Source organism: Perognathus longimembris, chromosome 14 (genome assembly GCF_023159225.1).
Source record: "Perognathus longimembris pacificus isolate PPM17 chromosome 14, ASM2315922v1, whole genome shotgun sequence".
Taxonomy (NCBI): Eukaryota; Metazoa; Chordata; class Mammalia; order Rodentia; family Heteromyidae; genus Perognathus; species Perognathus longimembris.
The window spans coordinates 7,892,242-7,914,450 of record NC_063174.1 but is presented as its reverse complement, the minus strand read 5'-3'; the positions used below and the strand labels follow the sequence as shown (position 1 = coordinate 7,914,450).

Genomic DNA, 22,209 nt, shown 5'->3' with positions numbered 1-22,209 from the left:
CAAGGAAAACTTAGAGGAAAAAAGTAAAAAGAGGACTATCTATGTTACATATCTTCTATTTCTTAAATGTGTCAGGGATATAGGTATAGTTTGAGTGGTAGAAAACCTGCTTAGCATGCGCATAGGCCCTGGGTTCAAGCCCTAGTATTGGGAAAAATAAAAGAGTATGTACCACAGCAGAGTCTGCACTTATTCCCTTGGTGCATAATGAATTTTATTTCTAAGTGATAGAAAAATGAAGATGTGCCATAGACAATTGTTATTGTTGTTTGGGTTTAAATGGTCTGGTTTAATTCCTTAAACTACTTTCAAAAAACGAGCTTTCCAATTTATTGGTATGCTGCGATAGGTTTAGGTTGGGTCAATATTTCTGATGGGTTTGACTGAACTATTTAGTCTATAATTGGCTAAAATTACTACTGATAGTGAACTAAATTTAAATTCTTAAATTATAGATGTGAACAATCTTAATTGGTTAAACAAAGCACACTTTATTTTCTAAAGTAATATGGGACCAAAGTAGAGAATGCAATAAAATCCAGAAAGATTTTTTTCCCCCCAGATTTTTAGGATCATCTATGTTACATTGAGTTTGCAAACTGAAATCTAGCTATCTCTAAGAACATGGTGTCTGAATTTAGAATACAATAGATCAAGTATAAGAAACCTTTTTGCCACTGAACAAATATAAAATATTTCAGGCTTTGCAGAACTCATTGTTTTTGTTGCAACTATATTACTATTATAGTATAAAATCAACCACATGTAAACAAATGTGTCTTTGTTCCAATAAAACTATATTCATGGACATCAAAATATGAATTTCATATAATCTTTGCATGTCATGAGATATTCTTCTATTTTTAAGTGACTTAAAATACAAAATCATTCTTACCTTCCCTGTCAAACAAACACAGACAGAGGGCTGAATTTGCTGATCCCTGCCTTAGAAAATAAGAATGAATTGTGAACTTCAAGACACATCATAAATGTCAGTGAATAATTTACTGATGTTCAAGAGTTGAACACCACATTATTTATGTATTATACTTGGCAAAAAAAGTTTATCCTATACTTAATAATGAAAAAAAAAGATCCATTTATACTGTGTGTCATTCTATAAAACTGGGACATTTCCAAAAGTTAATGCTATGAAAGACCAAAGAAAGAAAAACAAAAGGCATGAGAAATATCAAGAATGAGAAGTTATGAAAACAAAACCCAATATTTGGTCTTTGTCTGGATTAAAACTTAAACAACTAAAGCAGTATTTGGGCATTTATTAAATCTTAATATGAATTGGCAGGTTATGTAATTATACCAATGTTGCATTTCTTGAATACGAAGATGGTAATTTAGACTTGTAGAAAAATAGTCCTGTTCATGCTCCTATGATTCAACAATACAGAAAGTCTGTATTATGTGTGTGGAAGAAAGAGAGGAAAAGAGAATGGAGGGAAGAAGACATGAGGGAAAGGGGAGGGGAAAAAAGGGAAAGGAGCAAGTAAATATATCCAAATACTAGCAATAAATAAGTCTGAGTAATGATTATGTGAATGTCCTTCTACTACTCTTTTGGCTTGTAGAAAAGCCAAAAAAATTTCCTACCTGTAGAAATGTCTGAAATTGTCAAAATGAAAATTAGAAAAATTATATGTAAGACACATAACGGTAAATTTACTTGGTTCAAGCTATATTTGAAATGTAGGAATTGTATGGTGTTTAAAAAATCATGTATGCCTTAAAATTCTAAAATAATTCCAACTTTATTTGGAAATTAAAGCAAATTTATCTGTAAGAAACAGCTGGATCATTTCTCTCTGCTTTGATATTCTCAACTATATTGTTCCTAGGAATTATAGAGTGGGTAAAACCTAAGCTGGATGAAACAAACACAACAAAATAATCAACCCCAAGTTCTCAATATTCCTAAATCCAAATTGCTTTCTTGTACAAGTTGCATATTTATTCAATAACCATAAATCTGAAAATAATCGATTTTTTTCAGTAATTATACCCTTTGCTTTACTTTTTCTAGTAGTCAGATCCAGATCATCCAGCAGACTATTTTGCTCACCATGTTTTTGAGAACAGAGAAACTAGCTAAGAAACAAAGCAAGTGTGTTTGTGTATGTGTGTGTATATGTGTGTGTGTGTGAGAGAGAGATCATTTAATTTGGGGAAAAGTCATAATCACTCTATTCAATGACATGACAGGCACTTGAAGAAAACCTGTAAACCTTTGGAGATAGAGACCATGTTTTTGTACATCTGTTGTTAAACCTAGTGCCTCATACACATCGCCACTCAAAGAATGAATGAGTGAATCAATGTATAAGTACATGGAAAGAGACATAGTTTAGATTTGAATTCACTGTAAGGAAATGATTCAAATGACTCCAGAACTGAACCTGGACCACTGAATGAAGTAATGGATTCTTATTGATTTACTTACGTATTTATTTATTGAAATTTACAATAATAGAATAAACATATATCTTGAATATATCTTAGAGAAGACTTATCACTTCAATGTGCAGATACTTTCTACATGTATAATGATGAAGACAGTGCCCCAGTTTTAAGGATCCTGTCTATTAACATTCAGTCAAGCTGAAATGAATCTGAAAATCATGGCGTATGGAAGGCAGGAAGAGTGGTTGGGAAAGGATGACTAACTGGCCTCAAGTGCCTTCAGAGTTGCCATGAAAAACATTCTGAGCTGCTCCATAAGACAGAATTAGGACTAGTAACCAAAATCAGAAGGTAGATTAGGGAGTTACCTGTAGATTTTAGCAACTTATAAAAGAATATTCTAACATAGAGACATGCACAGCAGTGGAATGGCTTGCCTTAACACACAACAAACCACTGTTCCAGGCAGAGTGCAGGCGATGTCGGTGTACCTGGTGCTGAGGGTAGTAACTGGGGAGGTAATAATCCGCATGCAGTGTGAGATCGAGACTAGCTCACCTCTTCTAACTGGAAATGGCATTGTTCAATAAGCCTGGCAGACAATCTAAAATTTTGGTGTTAACATTAAGTAGATAATTAAAAAATACGTTCAACACATCAAGGTCTTCTATGAGTTTATAACAGGTAAATAGAACAACATAATCAACTTAATTCTTTGTGTCATCAACAGATAAACATTTGACATTAGTAAATACCTAAGAAAAATGGAGGTTGTCTCAGTGTGCAAAATAATACCATATTCAAACAGAGGTACAAAATACTCTTAGGACTTTTTCTTTCTCCACATCCCTGGGCCAATATACCGTATATTCTATTATTGTCTCATGCCTAGTTTATTTTCTATGGCTGCCTCCTAGCTCAACAATTACCTCTTCTATCACCGCACAGTGATTCTCTTGAACACTTTTTGAACACTGCAACAAAAACACCTTTAGAAGAAATCAATAACTATTCAAAAGCCTAGAACGAGCGATTTAGAAATTTATATATGCAAAAGATTATAAGGGGCATAAAAAATAAAATGATTAAAGTGGGAGAATTACAAGCAAGCAGTGTTTAAGTGTCCTAAAGTTCTAATTACAAAACAAAATCAGGTGCAAAACAAAGACTATACACGATTCCTAACTACCAAGTGTACTCCATACAAAAGCTCCAACTTAACTTGCAGAAATTCCTTCCATTACGTCCTTCTAATTGGCCTTTTCTCCTATTATCCCTGCAATAAATCTCCACTAATGCTCTACTGTCTAACTTTCTGCTCTCTCCTCACCCTTTTTCTTCTTCTTGTCCATCACTGCTGCTTTTTTCATACTTCTCACTATCTTTTCTCGCTTCCTCACCTGTAGGTTACGTGTTGCATAAAAGGTGTTCGTTTTGTCCCTAATGTGGGTAAGCCTCTGCGGGCAGGGCCTTTGTCTCTTCAACATTTCATTCCTTGAACCTGGAACAGTGCCTTGAAGAGAAGGGATGGCAATGAACTATCTGTTGAATGAATGATTGTCATTTCAGTGACATGTGAAACCCTCATACTCTTTCCCTTTTTGCTATCTGCTCAGTGATCATACGTTGTAGGTGGTTTTTGTACAGCATCATATCTTTTTCTAGTCATGTAGATGTTTTAATGTAGGTCTCTCAAAGTGAAGAGACATATGTGGCACCCATGTTCCCATGGTTTCCATTCAGCAAGTTACTTGAAAATACCTACTGTGTGTGAGGCACTTTAGTAGGAATTATAATATAAATTTAAAACTACATATAACAAGACTCAGTAGAGATCAAATGAAATATTTCTTTGCTGCTTTCTTTTACACAAAATAAATATACTTGAAATCTATAGTTTAAATAAAAATAATAGGTGATTTTTTTCTATACTTTTCTACCATCCTTCTATAAACCCATTTGAAACAATTGTTTTAAATAAATAAAGACACACAAGGGTATCCTGAAATCCAACATTAATTAACCCTTAATAATAAAAAGAAATAAAACAGATAGTATGAATTTTATTGGTTAGAGGAACTGGCCTTTAATTATTTTGTTGTTTCAAAATCCTTAGTGGCCAGAAAAAAATTTTAAATTGTAAAGGCTTCAGGCCTAGTGTGTAGTTTTAGTCATTTTAAGCCTCTTATGCAATACAAACATTGTAGATGCTATTCGATGTTATATTTTTCAGAAACAGTTGAAACAATTTGGTAAGGAACATAGGTAGAAGGAATCACTAATTTTCCTTTTCCCCCAAATCAACTAGTTTTATTAAGCCAATTTTAATTACCATGCAATCTAATGAACTTAAGGCTTATAGTTTCCACATCACTAGACATCATAAACATGAAAGCATTTATACTGTCATTATACATCAATGTTCGTACTTGGTTATAGATATATACAGAAATTATTCACATGTCTTAACCTTGCGATTTCCTCCTTTCAAACTAACATAATTTTACCATGAAAGCAGCTTTTTAATAAATGGTATAAGAAATACAAGCAAGGCACACTTTTAAAAAAAAAAACCACAACTTTTTTTTCTCATTACCACTTCAAGAAGCATAGAAAAACAAAAATGTTTTACATATTTTAATAGTTGAATGTCACCAATTTATAATACACAACACTACTATAGTTGTTTCTTGAAGTGCTGCATAGATCATTATTTAAATGAAATAAATAGGATGGCGCTTTAAAAAGTTGCTTGATTTTTGAAAGAAGAACCAGTGTTCCTTCTCTATGCCACAGTCAAATGAGTTGTTTGCTTTTTGGGTAAGCCTCTTGCAATAGACATAGGTATCATCCTACTAAAAAAAAAAAAAAAATCCAGATTGATACACGAAATTGGTCAAGTACCGGCAGGAAGGGGTCGGGAGTCATTCCAGAGAGGAAATGCAATGGACCATCAATTTTGGTGACGTGTAGACCTTTAAGGAGCGGCTGGGAACGGGAAGAAGCCAACAGGACATTCTTGTGGAGAGACGGGGTTGACAGAGGTAGCTCGGGACAGGAATCCATGGGAGAACAAGCAGCTTTGTTGAACTTCAGAGATGATCACCTAAATAGACCCATTTGCAGACGCCCAGGTCACAAAGCTTGCGTGGACAAACCGCACTCAGAAGGAAGATTCATCTTAGGAAGTCAAGGGGACACACGGTAGTGACCACATGACGCGACCTGGGCGGTGTGACAGCCGGGAGCCCCCGGGCAGGGCCAGGCCCTCTGTGAGAAACAAGAAGGGACAAGAAAAGGTTTCAGAAGCGTCTTCATTTGCAAAACCAAGTCCTCTAAGCACCACGAAGGGGGCTACCATTTGCGGATTAGCTGCTAATGTTCTGAAATGAAGGGATCTATCACATAGAAACCATGAATTTAATAGTTTAAAGCTCACTTACTACAAAAAGAGTTCAGTCTCGATGTGAAGTACACATTTCCTTTAAAGATGTAGAGTTAAAGAAAACAAGAAAAATGAAGCTTGGCCTTTTCTCTGGGCCATCCACTTCTTTGTGGTGTCACTCAGTTTTACACAGTCAAGAGAACTTCACATTTGTATGAAGTTTGGAGTAGCTGATATCAAGTAATGCAGCCAGGCATTAACAATGAATGACTCCAAGGCTGAGAGCCTGAGCTCTTGGATCTGACCCTTCCTTCAGTGACTTTATGTGTAGTTTTGAACAATTCCACTATTACATGGTGTTGAAATATTCATAACATTGTGATAATCCTAAATGTTCCCACCCTTGACCACAAAAGGATATAATTAGGACTTCCAGCTCAAATACTAATGTGTTCCATTTAAGGTAAGACTTCACTGTGGAACTGAAACCAATTCAATTATTTTTGTACATCTGATGGCTTAAATAAATTTGCCCCAAACTCAGTCTGTTCTGCTTATTTCTAAATGGCTAGGTCAAATATGAGGAATATATAAATTACAGGTTTGGGCAATGCAGAATGCAATTGTGTTAGGTCTTCAACTCTCAAATAAGGCTTTGCTTGCTGTGCTTTAAACTGTTTCTGAAGCGTGATGTTAGGCTGTTTCCTTGCCTTTCTAAAACCAGATATTCTCCCTCTTGCTATGTTACTGTTTTTCTCCACTTACTTGTAAGACCTTATAAGAGCCAACCCCCTTCAAAAAAAACCAAAAACCTTTAACAAAACCTGGTCCGGCTGAAGCCATAGGAAGTTTGAGAGCAAAGAAAAGTTACAGAGTAGAGGAGACTGACAGGAACAGATGGGACAGAATTTGGCACAGTAAAATAATGTAGTAACTCAAGAAAGCACACTGCATTGTTCAAATGCTGAGGACATGATTCATCTGAAGTCTGGCTTCTGAGTAGGAAATCCTAAGGTGAGACAAATCTGGTCTCACTGAAAGCTGGCATTCAATTCTCTCTGGATAATCAATTCTTTCAACGTGGCCCACTTGGAACCAGACAAACCTGGCTGAGGCACAAATTCAGTGTGTGTGTGTGTGTGTGTGTGTGTGTGTGTGTGTGTGAGAGAGAGAGAGAGAGAGAGAGAGAGATTATGTCAAAAAAATCTTTGTTATTTAGCATGGCGGGGCTAGTTGTTCAGAAATATTGGATAATTAAAACACACAACCAACATGACCTTGACTTATTAAAGTAGTTTTAAAGGTAAATTTTATAAGATGTCTAGTGAAATATTAATATACAATACCCAAAGGTAGTTTCTTAAACTTGCTTGGCCAGCTTTGAAAAAGACCACTCTTAGTGTTAATCCATTTAGGAGAGTGAGCAGCCGAGTGGTGTACATGAGCGATGTTTGCTCCTGTATCTTCCTCACTTTATAACACCTGAGCAACAGCACTCTGAACTGAGTATGTATGTGTTTGAGCATGCAGAAATACAAATAACTGCCTAAGATCTTAAAGTCTGTGGCCTAACAAATATCACATCTACAGACCAATAAAGTAGGCAAAACAAACTAAAAACTTCTAATGTAAATAGATGCATCCTAAGTAAAGATGGCCCACTCCACACAGACACACACACACACGCACGCACACACACACGCATGCACACACACGCACACACACACACACGCCACACCCTAAGACCCCAAAATATCACCATCAAAGCAAGCCAAAAGGAAAAGAAGAAATGTTCACATTAGCTGCATGTGATGAGTTAAATTTTTTATACCATGGGACTTATCCAGCTTGAAGTTCAGGGTTAAACCATTCATCAAAGATCAGAGGCTTATGATGAGGATTATGAAGAAATAACTGTCAGAATACAGCAAAAAGATTAGTGCAAAGTACATCTCCTAGGCAGGTCCTAGGAGCACTCCAGACATACATTATGTGCTTCTTCCCCATTAGGCAGGGAGAGCTGGGGCTAGCCAGTTACCTTGCCTTTGATGTGATTTGCTGGAGCTGACCTCTCTATTTTTATAGAAACATGGCACATAAATGACAATAGTGGAAAGCACAGCAGTGCGTCTGGAAGTCGGTGGAAATGTGTGCTGTTCGGTCATGTTAAAGCTTCCCACACAGTTTCAGTAGGTTTTTAATTAGCACACAGCCAGTAAAGCCCCCTTTAAAAATTTGAGAAAAAAATGTGTTACTGTTATAAGTAGACTGTACCCTCCATTCTGATATTTCTTCTAGATGGAATTGTAATCATTTCATCATATGAGAATTTATATCTAGAAAAAAGCCTAGCCAACTGCATAAGGTGGATTTTATTGTCCTGAGAAAAACATCACCACAACTGATGGTTTCAAATCAAATGGCTGTAAAAGGCAGAGCCTTTTCTTTTGTTTTTCTTGAATCTCATTGGAAGAATCATGATAACAAATATGACCCAATAACTTTACTATGTGTTCCTGAGATCAAATACTGAAGGCTTGGCAACCTTTTCAGGTTAAATAACTTGTCCGAGTGATGTTAATAAAATGTGATTATTTACTCACAGATGTAGCCAGTGCTAATCCTGAATAGGACCAGTAAGTATGGCTATGTAACTAGTTCTAGCCTGGTAACAAGTCCCTTGAGGGCAGGTGAGTGCTGCAGAAGTAAGATGGGGTTATTTCTCCCTTTGCCCAGGATGGCTAGACATCATGGGGACTCAACCAAATGTTGCTGGCTGACCGGCGGCAGGCAGGGCAGCGGAGCCTTTTCCGCTGTCTCTGCTTGTAAAATGCGCGGATTACATAGATCCATCAGCACAGTCCCATCCCTCAAGCGTAAGCTGGAGCGGCTCGTCATTTACATTTAATTTCAATTCTATTTCTCTGTCAGGGAGAGAAGAAACTCCCAGAGGTTCAGAAAGGGAGAACGCAAGCTAGAGGCTGCCCCAGTGCCAACGCTTCCCAGCTCCGCGCCTCAGCACGCCTGGTGACTTGAGGGTCACCGTCACATGATGTCATGCTCAGAGCAGTGTTGCTTTCAAGCCTTTATCCCCTTTCAGAAAACAAAACCAGCCAGCTCCACCAGCCCTTCCGAGGGTGGCAGGGCCCGCAGCACAATCAGTTCTAACAGAACTCGTTCGGGAGCGGCTTCTGGAATGGCAGTTTCTCTCCCTTCATGGGCAGTTTTCCTGCATCCTGATGGAGAGTGCAAGGGATAGGGTGGACCCAGCTCACAGAACACACATTTCTCTCTCTCCTACTTTTGTTCTCTCTTGCAGCCAATTGTACACAGGATCGAAAACACAGAAAATGAGTGGGGCTATATTCGCAAGTAGGATGCCTTTCTTCAACTTTGCATACTGAGTTTATTTTTAGGGTATATGTATGGTATAGATTTCCCCCCTCGCTCCCCATTTCTAGCAGCTCTACGCAGAATCACACATTTTAATGAGCTTAGGGCACAGGTGTTGCAGGGAAAAAAAATAATGATGTTTGCCATTCATCTTTCAAATTAAATAATGTGTTTTTAAATAGTAACTTTTTTCATAATACATTATGGGAACAACATTTATCTGTCACATTTTAAAAGATGTATTTGTAATAAATGTAAATTACTTTTAGAAAATCAGTAATTAGGCTCATCAAAAAATAAACAATCTGCCACAAAAAAGATAATCTTTAGCATAGTTAAGTATAATAACTGTTATTTGAATAAGTTAACAAATTAGGGTAGATTGCTTCTGTAATTCATTTCCTATAGCACGAGTTTAGGTTACGGCATTAGGCCTCTGGGGTGGGGGGTGGAGATGGCACTAAATATCTCACACCTTGGTGAAATGCGACTCTCGTGTTTGAAAGCTCAAATGTTCTTCTCTAAACTTGATTGAGAAAGCATATTCATCACTGGGGTTTAGAAATGGGAAATAAGAACATCTTTGTGTCACTTTTAGGGAGACATCATCATCTTAGAATTATCAATCAATAGCTGTCTTATTAACTATGAAGAGTGGAATGACTTTCTTTAAAAAAAATTTGATGGAAATCAGTCTGTCACCTTCAGGCAAAATTCAAAGATTTCGTTTTTATCAAGACGCCATTAACTTGTCATGTATTCTCTCTGCATTGGCTTTCTGTGCCTGTTCTCCCAGTGTGTGGATAAATAAGAGCCTCTTCTTGAACATCAACTTTCCCCTCCTATTTGAATTCCTAGACATGGCCATGATTAGGAGCTGTGACAGCCCTGTCTTTGGCTGGGGAAGCAAACGTGATGATAGTTACATCAGACAGAAGCCTAAAAGGGAGGCCCAAATCAGGAGACACAGCCTCCAGCCTAATCACTGTTGGTTTTCGGGTACTGAAGGGGACGGGCAGCTGCGCAGGAACTGAAGTGAGCACCGTTGCTACTGTGCCTGCATCCTCATCACCAAGTGCAACGAGAACTTGATAACCCTTTTGTTCTCCCTGGGGGGAAGAATTTGCAGCCCTAAATTGCTCTTCTCCTTTTCCAAATTTTGTCTTCTTGCCAGAATCATGGAGTAAAGATAACATCACTAAAATGATCAGTTTTTTAACTGTTTTTTTTTTTCCTTTTTGCTTCACAGTAACTTTCCTTATTGACAGTACTTCTCCTATCTACATAACTTGTTCAGATAAACATCTGCCATGACTGGTCATTCTGAGTAGTCTTTTCTCCTATCGTGATTTTTGTGGATGCAAACTCATATTTTAAGTATCCATATGACATGAAGACATACGTACCTTTCAACGAGATGAATTTCATGCTTGTAGGGCGATCCGATCTACCTGTGCATATCTCTATGGCGTTCTTCATGAATGCTTACAAGGTTTTCCTCACAGGCTAAAGCCTGGGGACTGGGATGGAATGCAGCCTTGTCTTTTGGCTGACTTGCCTTCAAGGAGAGGTCAAGAGCACTAGATTGGGCCGAAGCAGTGTCAAGTGCTGGCACTCGGGATTCGTCCGGGTTACCTGAACTTTCTTCTTCACTCTCCACACCTGGAGGAATCACTGAGCTTTCCGCACAGCCTTGGGAGGTTTGGAGCGAATCATCTTCCCTCCCAAGGTCAGCTTCTTCCTGAGGGGGAGGTCTTGAGCGAGCCACGCGGACACCGTCGGCTAGGAGAGGAATCCCACTGAACGCAGCAGAGGCTGACCCGGTGGCACCACCGGGACCTGCAGCTCCATTTGGAGGGGCACCCGAGAAACAGGGCTCCTCTCCATTAGAATCATCCTCAACACAGGCCTCGAAGAAACCTTCAATGTCCTCCTTGTCATCTAAGCCAGAGTCCATTGCGTCTAGTGGCACTGGAGTGCTGCTTTTCTCATCTACATAACTGGTGACCTCCCCACAATCACTGTCATGAGATGAAAGAGACAAGTAGGAATAGAAGTCCCCCTTTCTTAGCTGGATGGGCCGGTGAGAATGTTCTAGCACTTTCTCCTTGATTTGAGTTAATGAAGTGGGAGCAGCTACCTCATTTTCAGGTTGCGATTTGCTCTTTAGGGCTGTCGAGGCCATGTCAATGATTTCCTTCACAAAGTCATGTACTGAGCAATCTTCAGCCTCTTTGGGGAGGAAACCATCTGGTTCACAGTCACAACAGGAAGCACTGTCGCTGATAGAAGCATTTTCCTCGGTTTCATGTTGTTCAAGTGCTAGGCAGCAACCAGCAGATTTTCCAGCCACACTTGGTGCATCATTAGATGGAGATTTCTGTATATTACTGTCTTGTCTGCTGTTAACTCTGGTTTCTAAAGCCATTTCTGGGCAAGACTTCTCAATAGGAGTGCAATCAGTACTTTGATTTTCAAAATGGTGGTGATTTGGACATTTCTTCGGAAGATGCCTAGCATTTTCTGGAACAAATTCCTTTCTAGCAATATTTGAATCATCTGAACTGTCCCCTAATGCTTTACATGTACAATGCTCACTTTCTGAAATCTTCTTCTCATTTGCACCAACATTTTCTGGTGCCTCTGAATTCCCATTCGGCTTATTCTTTTGCCTCTCTGGAACACTTTCAATGTTGCCATTTTCCACGTCGGCTGCATGTGGATCCTTATTCACTTTGAACATATTTTTCTTATTTTCACTCTTTGTCTCAAACTCACGAGTATGAGAAGAATTCCTACCATTTCCATTGTTTTCAGAGAGACATTTCCTGGAGCTGTTGAGAAGGGCCTCGATGTTCAGGGTGTCGGGGGGCTTGGTCTCCTCACTCCTGCTCGCATCTTGACTGCCCTTCAGGTCATTGCTGAGGTTGCACCGTTTCTTATCTCTTGTCAGGGGAAGTTTTGGCCTAATCCAGGTCTGCAATTCATTCTTTATGTAGTCCAGTCCTGACATCAGGTGACATTCTTCATAAATTTCATCGTCAGTCGCAATGCTGGAGTCATCGTCCTCATCTTTGAGACCCAGCTCCTCTTCCGTCAAGGTGAGTGTAGAGCTGGAGAGCAGGTCACTGTCATCCTCGTCGTCCGTGCAAGCAGAGGTGCAGGAGACATTAACGATCATGCTGACGTTGACATCGCTCTCCTCAGCCACTGAACGATTCAGGCGCTTCCTGAACGACGGGTTGGATTCTGGGATCTTGTTCTTGTGTAACACAATATCCTCTGAGCAAAGAGAAAGCTCATCACTGCTACTAAGTTCTGTAAGAGATGCTGCTGAATCTTCGTTGATAGAAGACGCTATGTCTAATGACATCTGGCCAGGAAAGGCCATCTTTTGAGAACTGCTTTGGAGAGTGATGTCAGAGATGCTTCTCTTTATCTTTTGCTCAGAGGGGCTCTGAATATTCTCCAAACGATTCAGAAGATCTAATGTCCTCTTACTCAGTTCACCAACAGAGCCACTGCTCACACTTAAGTCCCCAGAGCTGTGACAGCTAAAAAGATCTTCGTTGCTTTTATAGGATGTCAACCAACTTTCTAAAGAAGTGCTTCTCTGGAGGTTGTCACTGCCGTTCTTAACGACACCCAGTCCAAATAAATCACCCCCTGGAGAAAGGGACTCGACAGATGAACTCCCAGATAAAAGAGAGAGCTGCGTGGCACTCTGAATGCCAGCAAATGTCTTCTCTATCTCGGTACTTTTATAGGAATTGTGATCCATTTCATGGGCTGCACTTGGCAAACTCCTTTCGTGGGGAGGAGCATCTGCTTGTAACTCTGAAGTCGGATGTTTAGATGTGCAGGATTTTTTGTCAAAGTAAAAACCACGACGAAGAAGGGGATCGCCCACATGTGCTTTTTCATTTTGTGACTGCTTCATTATCACTGGTAATTTGAGTTTTGAGCCTTGGAGGTATGAGTAATCATAAAATGTAAACACATCGTGTTTTCCTGGTAATTCTTCTCCCAAACAATCAGGGGGATGTTTGGTAACACTGTTTAAATCTCCAGCTTTTCCATTTACACAACCTACTGGTGAGATTGATGGCTGAGAGCTATTTGGACACTTCATGCATTCCTCCTCATCTTTAAGGTTTTGCTTTACCACGTTCACTGCAACCCCCAGTGTGGGGTCCAGATGTTTGGCTTCAAGGTTCCCCGGGGACCCATCTACCACACTGAGCAAGCACCGTTCGGAGTTGGTGGTGGTTTCGGTGTCTCCTTCACTGACAATTCCACTCTCACTGCCCGAATTCTGGCTCACGTCTCCAGCGAGGCACAGGCAAGGCCTCCCCAAACTGGAACCGGAACCCCCTAAAAGATCTGGCAAAGATTTTGCAGATGAAAACGAAGAGTCTTTACTGAGACTCTTGGTCAACACACCAGTCTGCGCCATGCCGGCGGCCTTTGGACTGTTGTTGAGAAATGGCACGTGGCTGTCCTCGCAGAGCTCCACGTTGTGGAGGCTGTACACCTGGTAAATGGGTGGGCTGGGGGGCGCGGCCACGCATGGGGCGGGTTGAGATGCTCCGTGGCTGCGTGCTCCCTTCTCAAAGCCCCGGTCCTCACTGGCTGTCTCGCCCAGGGTCGATGGAGGCGCGCCAGGCTGGAGATTTAGATCTGGGTCGCTGGAGTCTTCATTCAAGCTAATTAACTTGTGACTTATGTCTGTTTCATCCCATTCCAGGGCATCCTCACTCATCCCGTTTAGGTCCATCAAGCCAGGCTCGATCACATTCAAAGTCTCCTGTGTGGAGGGAAAAGGGAGAACGAGAATGAGTGAACACAAGCAGAAAAAATGTCACTCAAAAGCTCCTGGGAGAGTCAGGAAATAAAACTGTCTTGAGCACGAATCTGAAAGGCCGTGGAAGTAGCAACACTTCTCCTCTCTGATATTGCATCTAAAATTAGGAGACGTTTTGCTATCAATAGTAATTTGTCTCTGAAGGCAATAACATAGATCGAAACTTAAGATTATTACAGTCAAACAGTAATTCATGGAATTAACCACTTCCTATTGATCGTTGTACACTGTCAATCTTAAGTAGGGTGAAGATAAAACTGCAAGGTCCATGAAGGTAAAGAGCAGCTGGGGATATCTCGCAGGCCCGGCCACATGTAGCCACACATGACAATCTTCCCTCGGCTTCTGGGCTCTGTACTTGAAATACCTTTGCATTAACATTTTCATTTTTTTGCCAGTCCTGGGGCTTGAACTCAGGGCCTGTCCTTGGCTTCTTTCTTTTTTTTTTTTTGGCCAGTCCTGGGGCTTGGACTCAGGGCCTGAGCACTGTCCCCGGCTTCTTTTTTGCTCAGCACTATCACTCTACCACTTGAGCCAGCTGTTTTCTATATATGTGGTACTGGGGAATCGAACCCAGGGCTTCATGTATGTGAGACAAGCACTCTCCCACTAGGCCACATTCCCAGCCCTTTGAAAGACCTTTGGTCTGGGGACTTAGAATAGAGTTGTGGCCACCATATGGAGTCATCTGTGATCCAGAGGATCTTCCCTGTATATTCGTTTCCCTTTCAGAGCTCTGCCCCTTCAGCACTTGGGCTCGCTTCCAGTCAGACTCTGGATGAGTAACATTTTGAGTTACCTCAACACAGGTTCCTCATCTACACCCAACCTAGAGTGTCCAAGAACAATCATTTAATTTTTGTTCCCTCAGCCCTTCTCTTTCCCAATCCCTATCTATGTCAGAGATTTCATTTTCATTCTTGTTAACTCAGGAAACTCACTACTGTCAGTTTGCCTCTACTTCTCACAGGCTGAGCCTCCTCTTCCAGCTCCCCTCCAGCCTCACAAGAAAAACTGTTTGAACAGTTTCCTGGCTCCCAAGGCCGCAGTATCCCAGATGCTCTTTCTGCCTGTGCATTTGAGACTCTTGATGTTTCTTTGGATTTCTTGCTTTTACCGTTGTTTGGGTAGAACTTGCTGCATTCTGGGACAATAGCTAGATGGGCCCCTAGATATCAAGATTCCTTCACCATTGTTACTTGTTTACCAGCTGTCTGGATTCATGCTGCAGTTGAGGAAGGTGATAAATGTACTGTAGGCCCTGATAGGCCCACCTGCAGACAGAAACACAAGCAGCTCGGGCTGGACAGTTAGATGGATGAGCACGGCTCTCGAACTAGCAGATTGGTTCAAGTATTTGTTGTTACTTGCAAGCGTCACAATATTGCACAGGTTACTCTTTTCTGAGTACCAATCTCATCACCTGAGATTGGGGAGAAAATTAATTATCTTTCAAGTTCATGCTAAGTATTAAAGGAGGTAAAGTTGTGGAAGTGTAGAAGAGGCAGTCAATATTAGGTAGCTGTAATTGCTACTGTACTTACAATTACTCTAAAGTGGCCCTGAGTCAGTTTATAAAGGGTTCTACTTCATTCTTTTCTTCTTACTATCCCATTGAAATTGTTATTAAAAACCAAAAACGATAGGTAGAGACATGATACGTAGAGAGAGCTGTCACACCAACAATAGTTTGCTGTTTGGCATTGTACGTTCAAAGTAATTTCAACTGTATAGCTAGAAAACAGGCTATGATGCTTTTGTTCTGTAGTAATAGGAAGAAAGCTTCACCAGTAGCACATTCATGGAAGTGTCCCAAAGCCCTCGGTGCTTTCTTAAACTCATAGGTAAAGCACACCACACACACACACACATTATATGTAAAATACCCAATTAGTGCTTTATTATACTGGATATGTACGAGACAATCTGCACAGCCTGCTTAAGTGTAAAAGAGTCCAGTTATAAAGCAAACATTAATTAAAAGGTAGTTTTTAATTTTCTACCAGAAGTCTTTCCTGCTGCCAATGTTGCACAGTTAATCTAGTATACCAGCAGCCATCACAGTCACTTAGATACGGAGTGCATTTACTGTGATGAATTTTTATTAGAATTTCTGTTTATTCTTTGCTTGCTGATAAAGGAAAGGACTAATGACCAGTTTATATGGCTAATGAATGTTAAAATCTTCAGCTGTAGGAACAATCAATCAGTCTAATCAAATAGTATATGAATTTCAAATACTATCTTGCCCGAGACCATGTTCTGACAGCGTTCATAAACAACTGCACTCGTCTTTCAAAGGAGTTCTCTTCAGAACTCTCTGGCTAACTGGAGATCCAGGAGGAGACTCAGGGCTGCCGTACAGATGCAAGAATTGTGCTGCCAAGGTGATGCCTGCCACTCTGTCTTCCATGTCACCATCCTGATTCAACGCTGCCTTCATGGCCTTCCAAATACTTAGCAAAGCACCTGAAGGAGGAGATCCTTTACTCAGTAAAGTAGTTGGGATGGAAAACATCCATAAGAAAAGATTAGATTTGGGGATATAAATGTTTTTAAAAGGCTGGCTACTGCTATGTAGTCTAGGCGGGCCTAGAACTCACCATATGGACCAGTGTAACCTCCAACTCAAGATCTTCTAGACTTAATAACTTTTCTTGAGGTCTCTCTCAACTCTCTTTCCCTTTAAAGTTCCGAGTGATTTCTGAAAATGTTCAAATGTCCATGGACTAGCTGACAGGATCCATAAGAAAATCATTTACTTGACAATCACATTTTTCTATCTTAAAAAATGTGCTTCTCATTCCTCTAAGCTCCTCCTAGGCATACCCTTCGGGATGGAATCCTTGGCAGTTAACTCTTTCACTTTCCCCTCCCTGATCCTCCTCTTCAATCCTTTATAATTGGCTGGGGTGGGGGGGAAGAGAAGGTTGCTGGTTCTGATGCTTGAACTCAGGGCCTATCCTTTAGCTTTTGTGCTCTAGGCTACTGCTCCACCACGTAAGCCACAGCTCCACTTTTAGCTTTTTGGTAGTAAAGAGTCTGACAGACTTTTCTGCCCATGCTGGCTTTGAACCCTGATCCTCAGATCTCTACCTCCTGAGTAGCTAGGATTACAGGCTGAGCCACAGGCACCAGGCTCCCTAATCCTTTCTTCAGATTCCTAGCCTCTCCCTTTTGCCCAGCATTCTAAGTTTCAAAGAAAAGCCCCACTAAAATGCTGATGCCGCTAACTGTTAAATAGTTCCTTAGATTTTTCAAGATTCAGAATGTCTATGTAATTCCCTCCCCTAGTTGTCAGTTCAATAAATATATCTATCCCAAACTATAGAATAAGTCTCAGAAGGTCAAGGTCTATTGCAAGGTTACAGAGAAAAGGACAAAGAAGATACAAAGGTGCAAAGACCCCCATTCCGTACAAAGCCTTCCTGCTTGCATCCTCCTACACCTCCCTATAAAAGCTCTCAAAGATGGAGCTTTGGGGGAGACAGCACTTTCATCGTTAGGGAGGATTTTGAATTAGCCAGATTGCCTTTCTACCAACTCTTGAGATCCAAACACATGTTGGTCTTTGACTTGAAGATAGGCTAGATCTTTATTCTGGTAACATCTTCTTGTTTGGGATTAAACTTGGACAGTATTTTAAATACAATTTCTATTGCCTCAACTAGAAGGCATACTTCTCAGGCAAGAAAGGGTAAAACTTTCCAGAGTTCAAACCCCAGAACCAGTGCAAAACAACAAAAAAGGCACCCATGTTTGGGCTGGCTTTGAACTGTGATCCTCATATCTCAGTCTCCTGAGTAGCTAGAATTACAGGCATGAGCCAACAGTGTCCAGTTATTTTATTTATATAAGGATTAGTTCTATCACTTATGTATCCCCATAGAACATGATGACTACCTTTTTGACTATCAGAAACTTTAAATAAGAATATATATAATACACATATAATATATAGTACTAATAATATTATATAGCACATATTATATACAGTATATATACACATATGTATATATTATAGTATGTTATATAATTATAACATATAATTATAGTATATATAGTATATATTTTATATTATATAGTATATAATATATTACACATAATATAATATATTTTATAATTACATAATTATATATTATATAATGTAATATATTATGTGTAATATACCATATAATATATATTTTATATAATTATATATAATATGTTATGTGATATAATATATTATGTGTAATACTATATACTATATGTTATATACACACACATATTTTTTTTTTTATGGAGAGGGACTGGAACATAGTAGGGGTACAATGCATGGTAGCTCTGCCCAGCTCTCTTTACCTATGGTGAAGTGAGAAAGGATAATATATCCCAGCTGAATATTAAACGATCATAACAATATTTGCATTAAGACAGGAGGTTGGTAACCTTAATTAGGCCCCTTACTCATTTTCTCTCAGCTGTAAATGGTTGTTGCATTTGTCTTTGCATTCCCTAGTTGGTTTTCTCCTGTAGGAATAAACAAATGAGAAAAACTCCTGCCCAGCACACAGCAAGGTCCCTTAGAAAGCAAGGACTTTCTATTTCCTGAAAATAATCTTTTTTTTTTAAGGGCAGGTCCATTGTCTGTGAAATTCTATCACAGCTGACACATTAGAGTAATCAAATCCTGCTCACTATCTATCAGATTGACAATCATGTTAAAGTAACTTGTCTCAGCTCAGAAAGTGCTTTATCTCACACTAATGATCAAAAACTGTTCTAGTGAATGCTCTTTTTCAATAACAAAGCTGATCAAAACTCAAAACAGACAAGTAAAATCTAAACTCCTCTCCCTAAAATGAGTATTGACATGGGGGTGTTTCCTAGTCTTGACTACATAAGTAATTCTGAAATAGTTGAAAATGGATTGCTTACATGCTGCAATACAATTTTGAAAGTATTTGATGAAATCAAATATATTAAAATGGAAAAAGAGCTACTGGATGTTGTTCTAAAGTAACTTTTAAAATGGTAAAACAAACAAACAAAAAAACAAAAAACCCTGTCTGTGTTCTCAATAGGGACCAGGGGCAAAAGGGACGCCAACAATGGAGGGGCTTTCCTTCCATAAATAAACTTCAAGAGGGCAGGGATTTTTGCCTTTCCTATCTACATGAGATCTCTTAACACCTAAACATCACGGGCATGAATCAGCTTCCAAAATGATAATACTAATGACAACAACAACAATAAACCTTTTGAGTGAATTGAAGCAAGAAAGACTTTCCCACTGTCTGACAAATTGTGGAAAGGAACTAGGGAAAGGCTTTGAATCTCTAAATTTCAAACTGGTGACATCTCTGAAGTCATAAAAGTCAACAGCTTTGAAAACATACTCAGAACTTTCACAGAAAAAGTCAGATAGAGTATCCATTAGGATCCAGGGAAGATCTGTCCCAACACCTTACCCAGGATACCAAAAGCTGGATGTTCCAGTTTTGTTTTTTTAATGTAAAATTGTATACTGTTTTCATAAAATTTACTCATTTCCTCCCAAATGCTTAAACCATCTCTGGGTTACTTACAATGCCTAATACAATGTAAGTATGATTTTAAAAAGTGGTTACACCTTTTTTTTTTTTTTTTTTTGCTTAGGAAATAATTAGAAGGAAAAAGCCTACACATTTCTAGTACTGATATATGGTTTTAATATTTCTGATCCATTTTGGTTGAATCTGTGAATACAGAGGGCATATTGTATGAGTCCATTTATAACCAGAGTAGGTAAGTAGTCTAAAATAGGTAATTTCAGGAATAACCAGAATAGCTAAATCCACAGAGACAGAATGAAGATGTTGGCTGTCAAGGGCTTTTGAGAGAGAGAAAAAATGGGAAGAAAATGCTTAATAGACATAGCTTTATCTCTTGAAGTTATGAAAATGTTTTGGAAGTGGAAGTAGCAGTTGTACAATATTGATGCCAGAATTGTTCACTTGAAAGTGAAGTTCATGTGTGCTAAGGAAAAGACACTGAATTAAAAAAAAATCAATAATGTCTTGTATATATGCTTATTTGATTTGGGAAAGGGAATAACAAAATGGTTCGACAAAGAACAAAGGATGAACTAATGCAAAAGTGATACTCACAAGACACTATGTTGGAATTGAATGTTACAACTTGGCGGGCAACTGAGCAGGAGGGGTATGGAAAGTGGGAGAGAGTGAGGGAGGGGGTAACACTGTTTGACAAAAAAAAATCTACTCATTACCTTATGTATGTAACTGTAACCCCTCTGTACATCACCTTTACAATAAAATAAAATATTTCAAAAAATCGTTTGTAACCTTAAAGACAGTAGGCCCTAGAAATTGGTATGTTCTGGAAAGCAAGCTGAAGGAATCAGGATCCTGGCAAATTTGAACCTGAAATTAGGTAGTAGTACTGCTCATTGCCTTTCCAATCCAGCACCAGTGTTCAAAGAACTGGAGACCCCATGAGGATCTCAGAATGCATAGCAAATGCTTTAGCTAGTCTCGTGTCTCTCTTCAACACAAGACATCACAGCCCATCTCAACTCTGTGTTTGGGAACCAAAAATAATAATAATATTTTTGCTTTGGTTTTGTTCCTGAAAAACAGGTTGCTGAGAACATTAATATTCTACAAGCTAAGTGACCCTAAGGTTTTTAGAAGGAATTCAAGAGAGGAAAGTAGGATACACAAAGCCAGAACATTTTCTTTCTTCTTTTAAGTTCAGTTTCATTGAAAGGTCTGTTCCCCAAAAGTACTCTTTTGTTTAAGAAGTTGTAGTGTAATAAAAAATATATTTGGTCTTTGTCCCAGGTTACTAGCACAGAGCCCCTAAAACTCGGAAATTCTTGAGTTATAGTATTGTTATTGTTTTTGCTTTGATTTGTTGATCATAAAGCTCTACTATAATCACTTCAGAGTTTACGCTAATGAGGAAGCCTAAGGAAAACGAATTTTTTTTTTTTTTTTTTTTTTTTTTGGCCGGTCCTGGGCCTTGGACTCAGGGCCTGAGCACTGTCCCTGGCTTCCTTTTGCTCAAGGCTAGCACTCTGCCACTTGAGCCACAGCGCCACTTCTGGACGTTTATCTGTATATGTGGTGCTGGGGAATCGAACCCAGGGCCTCATGTATACGAGGCAGGCTCTCTTGCCACTAGGCCATATCCCCAGCCCCAGGAAAACGAATTTTAAAAGTTGAAAAAGAACATCCAATAATGGTATAGAAACCCCAAGTCAAAAAAAGTGTTGTGTTTTTCATTCTACCACATGTAAATCTATCAATGACAGATCTAATTTCTTCTCTAATGATATAATCTACCGTCACTTTTCTGGCATTGCACTAGCTATATGATATTTGCCCTTTGACTGTCAGGAGTTGACATGACATTTAAGTTTCAAACCCCTAGAGGTGGTTACTTTTGATGTAAGGAAAATACACTCCTCCCTCTTTAATGGTTTCATACTAATAAAGACCTACAAAGTTTAAAACTTACAAAACAGTAGTGAAAATGAGATGACAGTTGTGTAAACAAATAACGTTTTCAAACACATGGGATTTTCTGCAATAGACTTAAGGTTGCAATATACAGACTGCCAATGTGTTCTAATCTGACAGAAAAACCACTCCTTAGACAAGGATGTTCACCTACACCTACCTAAGTTTGTTCTTATAAAGTACATACTGTAGTTTCCCCCATTGCAGTTTTGATTTCCGTGCTATCTTTTATCTGATGTCAATCAAGTTCTGAAAAGATTCAATGGAAAATTCCCAAAGTAAGTAATTCAGAAGACTTAGATGGCCGACCTCTGTGAGTACCAGGATAAAATTTCTCTCTGTCTTACCCCACACGTGGACAAGAATCATCTATTTGTCCAGTATATCTTTTTTTTTCAAATTTTTATTATCAAACTGATGTACAGAGAGGTTACAGTTTCATATGTTAGGCATTGGATACATTTCTTGTACTGTTTGTTACATTGTCCCTCATACCCCCCTCCCCCCTCCCCCTTACCCTTTCCCCCCCTGAGGTGTTCAGTTCACTTACACCAAACAGTTTTGCAAGTATTGCTTTTGTAGTTGTTTGTCTTTTTTTACCCTGTGTCTCTCAATTTTGGTATTCCCTTTCAATTTCCTAGTTCCAA

At 39.3% G+C, this 22,209-nt stretch overlaps 1 protein-coding gene across 1 annotated transcript in view; it reads right to left on the bottom strand.

Moving 5' to 3' along the window:
• Positions 1-1,676: 1,676 nt before the first annotated feature.
• Positions 1,677-22,209, bottom strand: part of Akap6 (A-kinase anchoring protein 6) — a 334,863-nt gene continuing 314,330 nt past the window's right edge. The window contains exons 13-14 of the mRNA XM_048362246.1: positions 10,600-14,000; positions 1,677-5,685 (exon numbers count right to left, since the gene is read on the bottom strand). Coding sequence (XP_048218203.1) covers positions 10,641-14,000 — 3,360 coding nt within the window. The 3' untranslated portion in view covers positions 1,677-5,685; positions 10,600-10,640. The remainder of the gene's footprint in view (positions 5,686-10,599; positions 14,001-22,209) is intronic.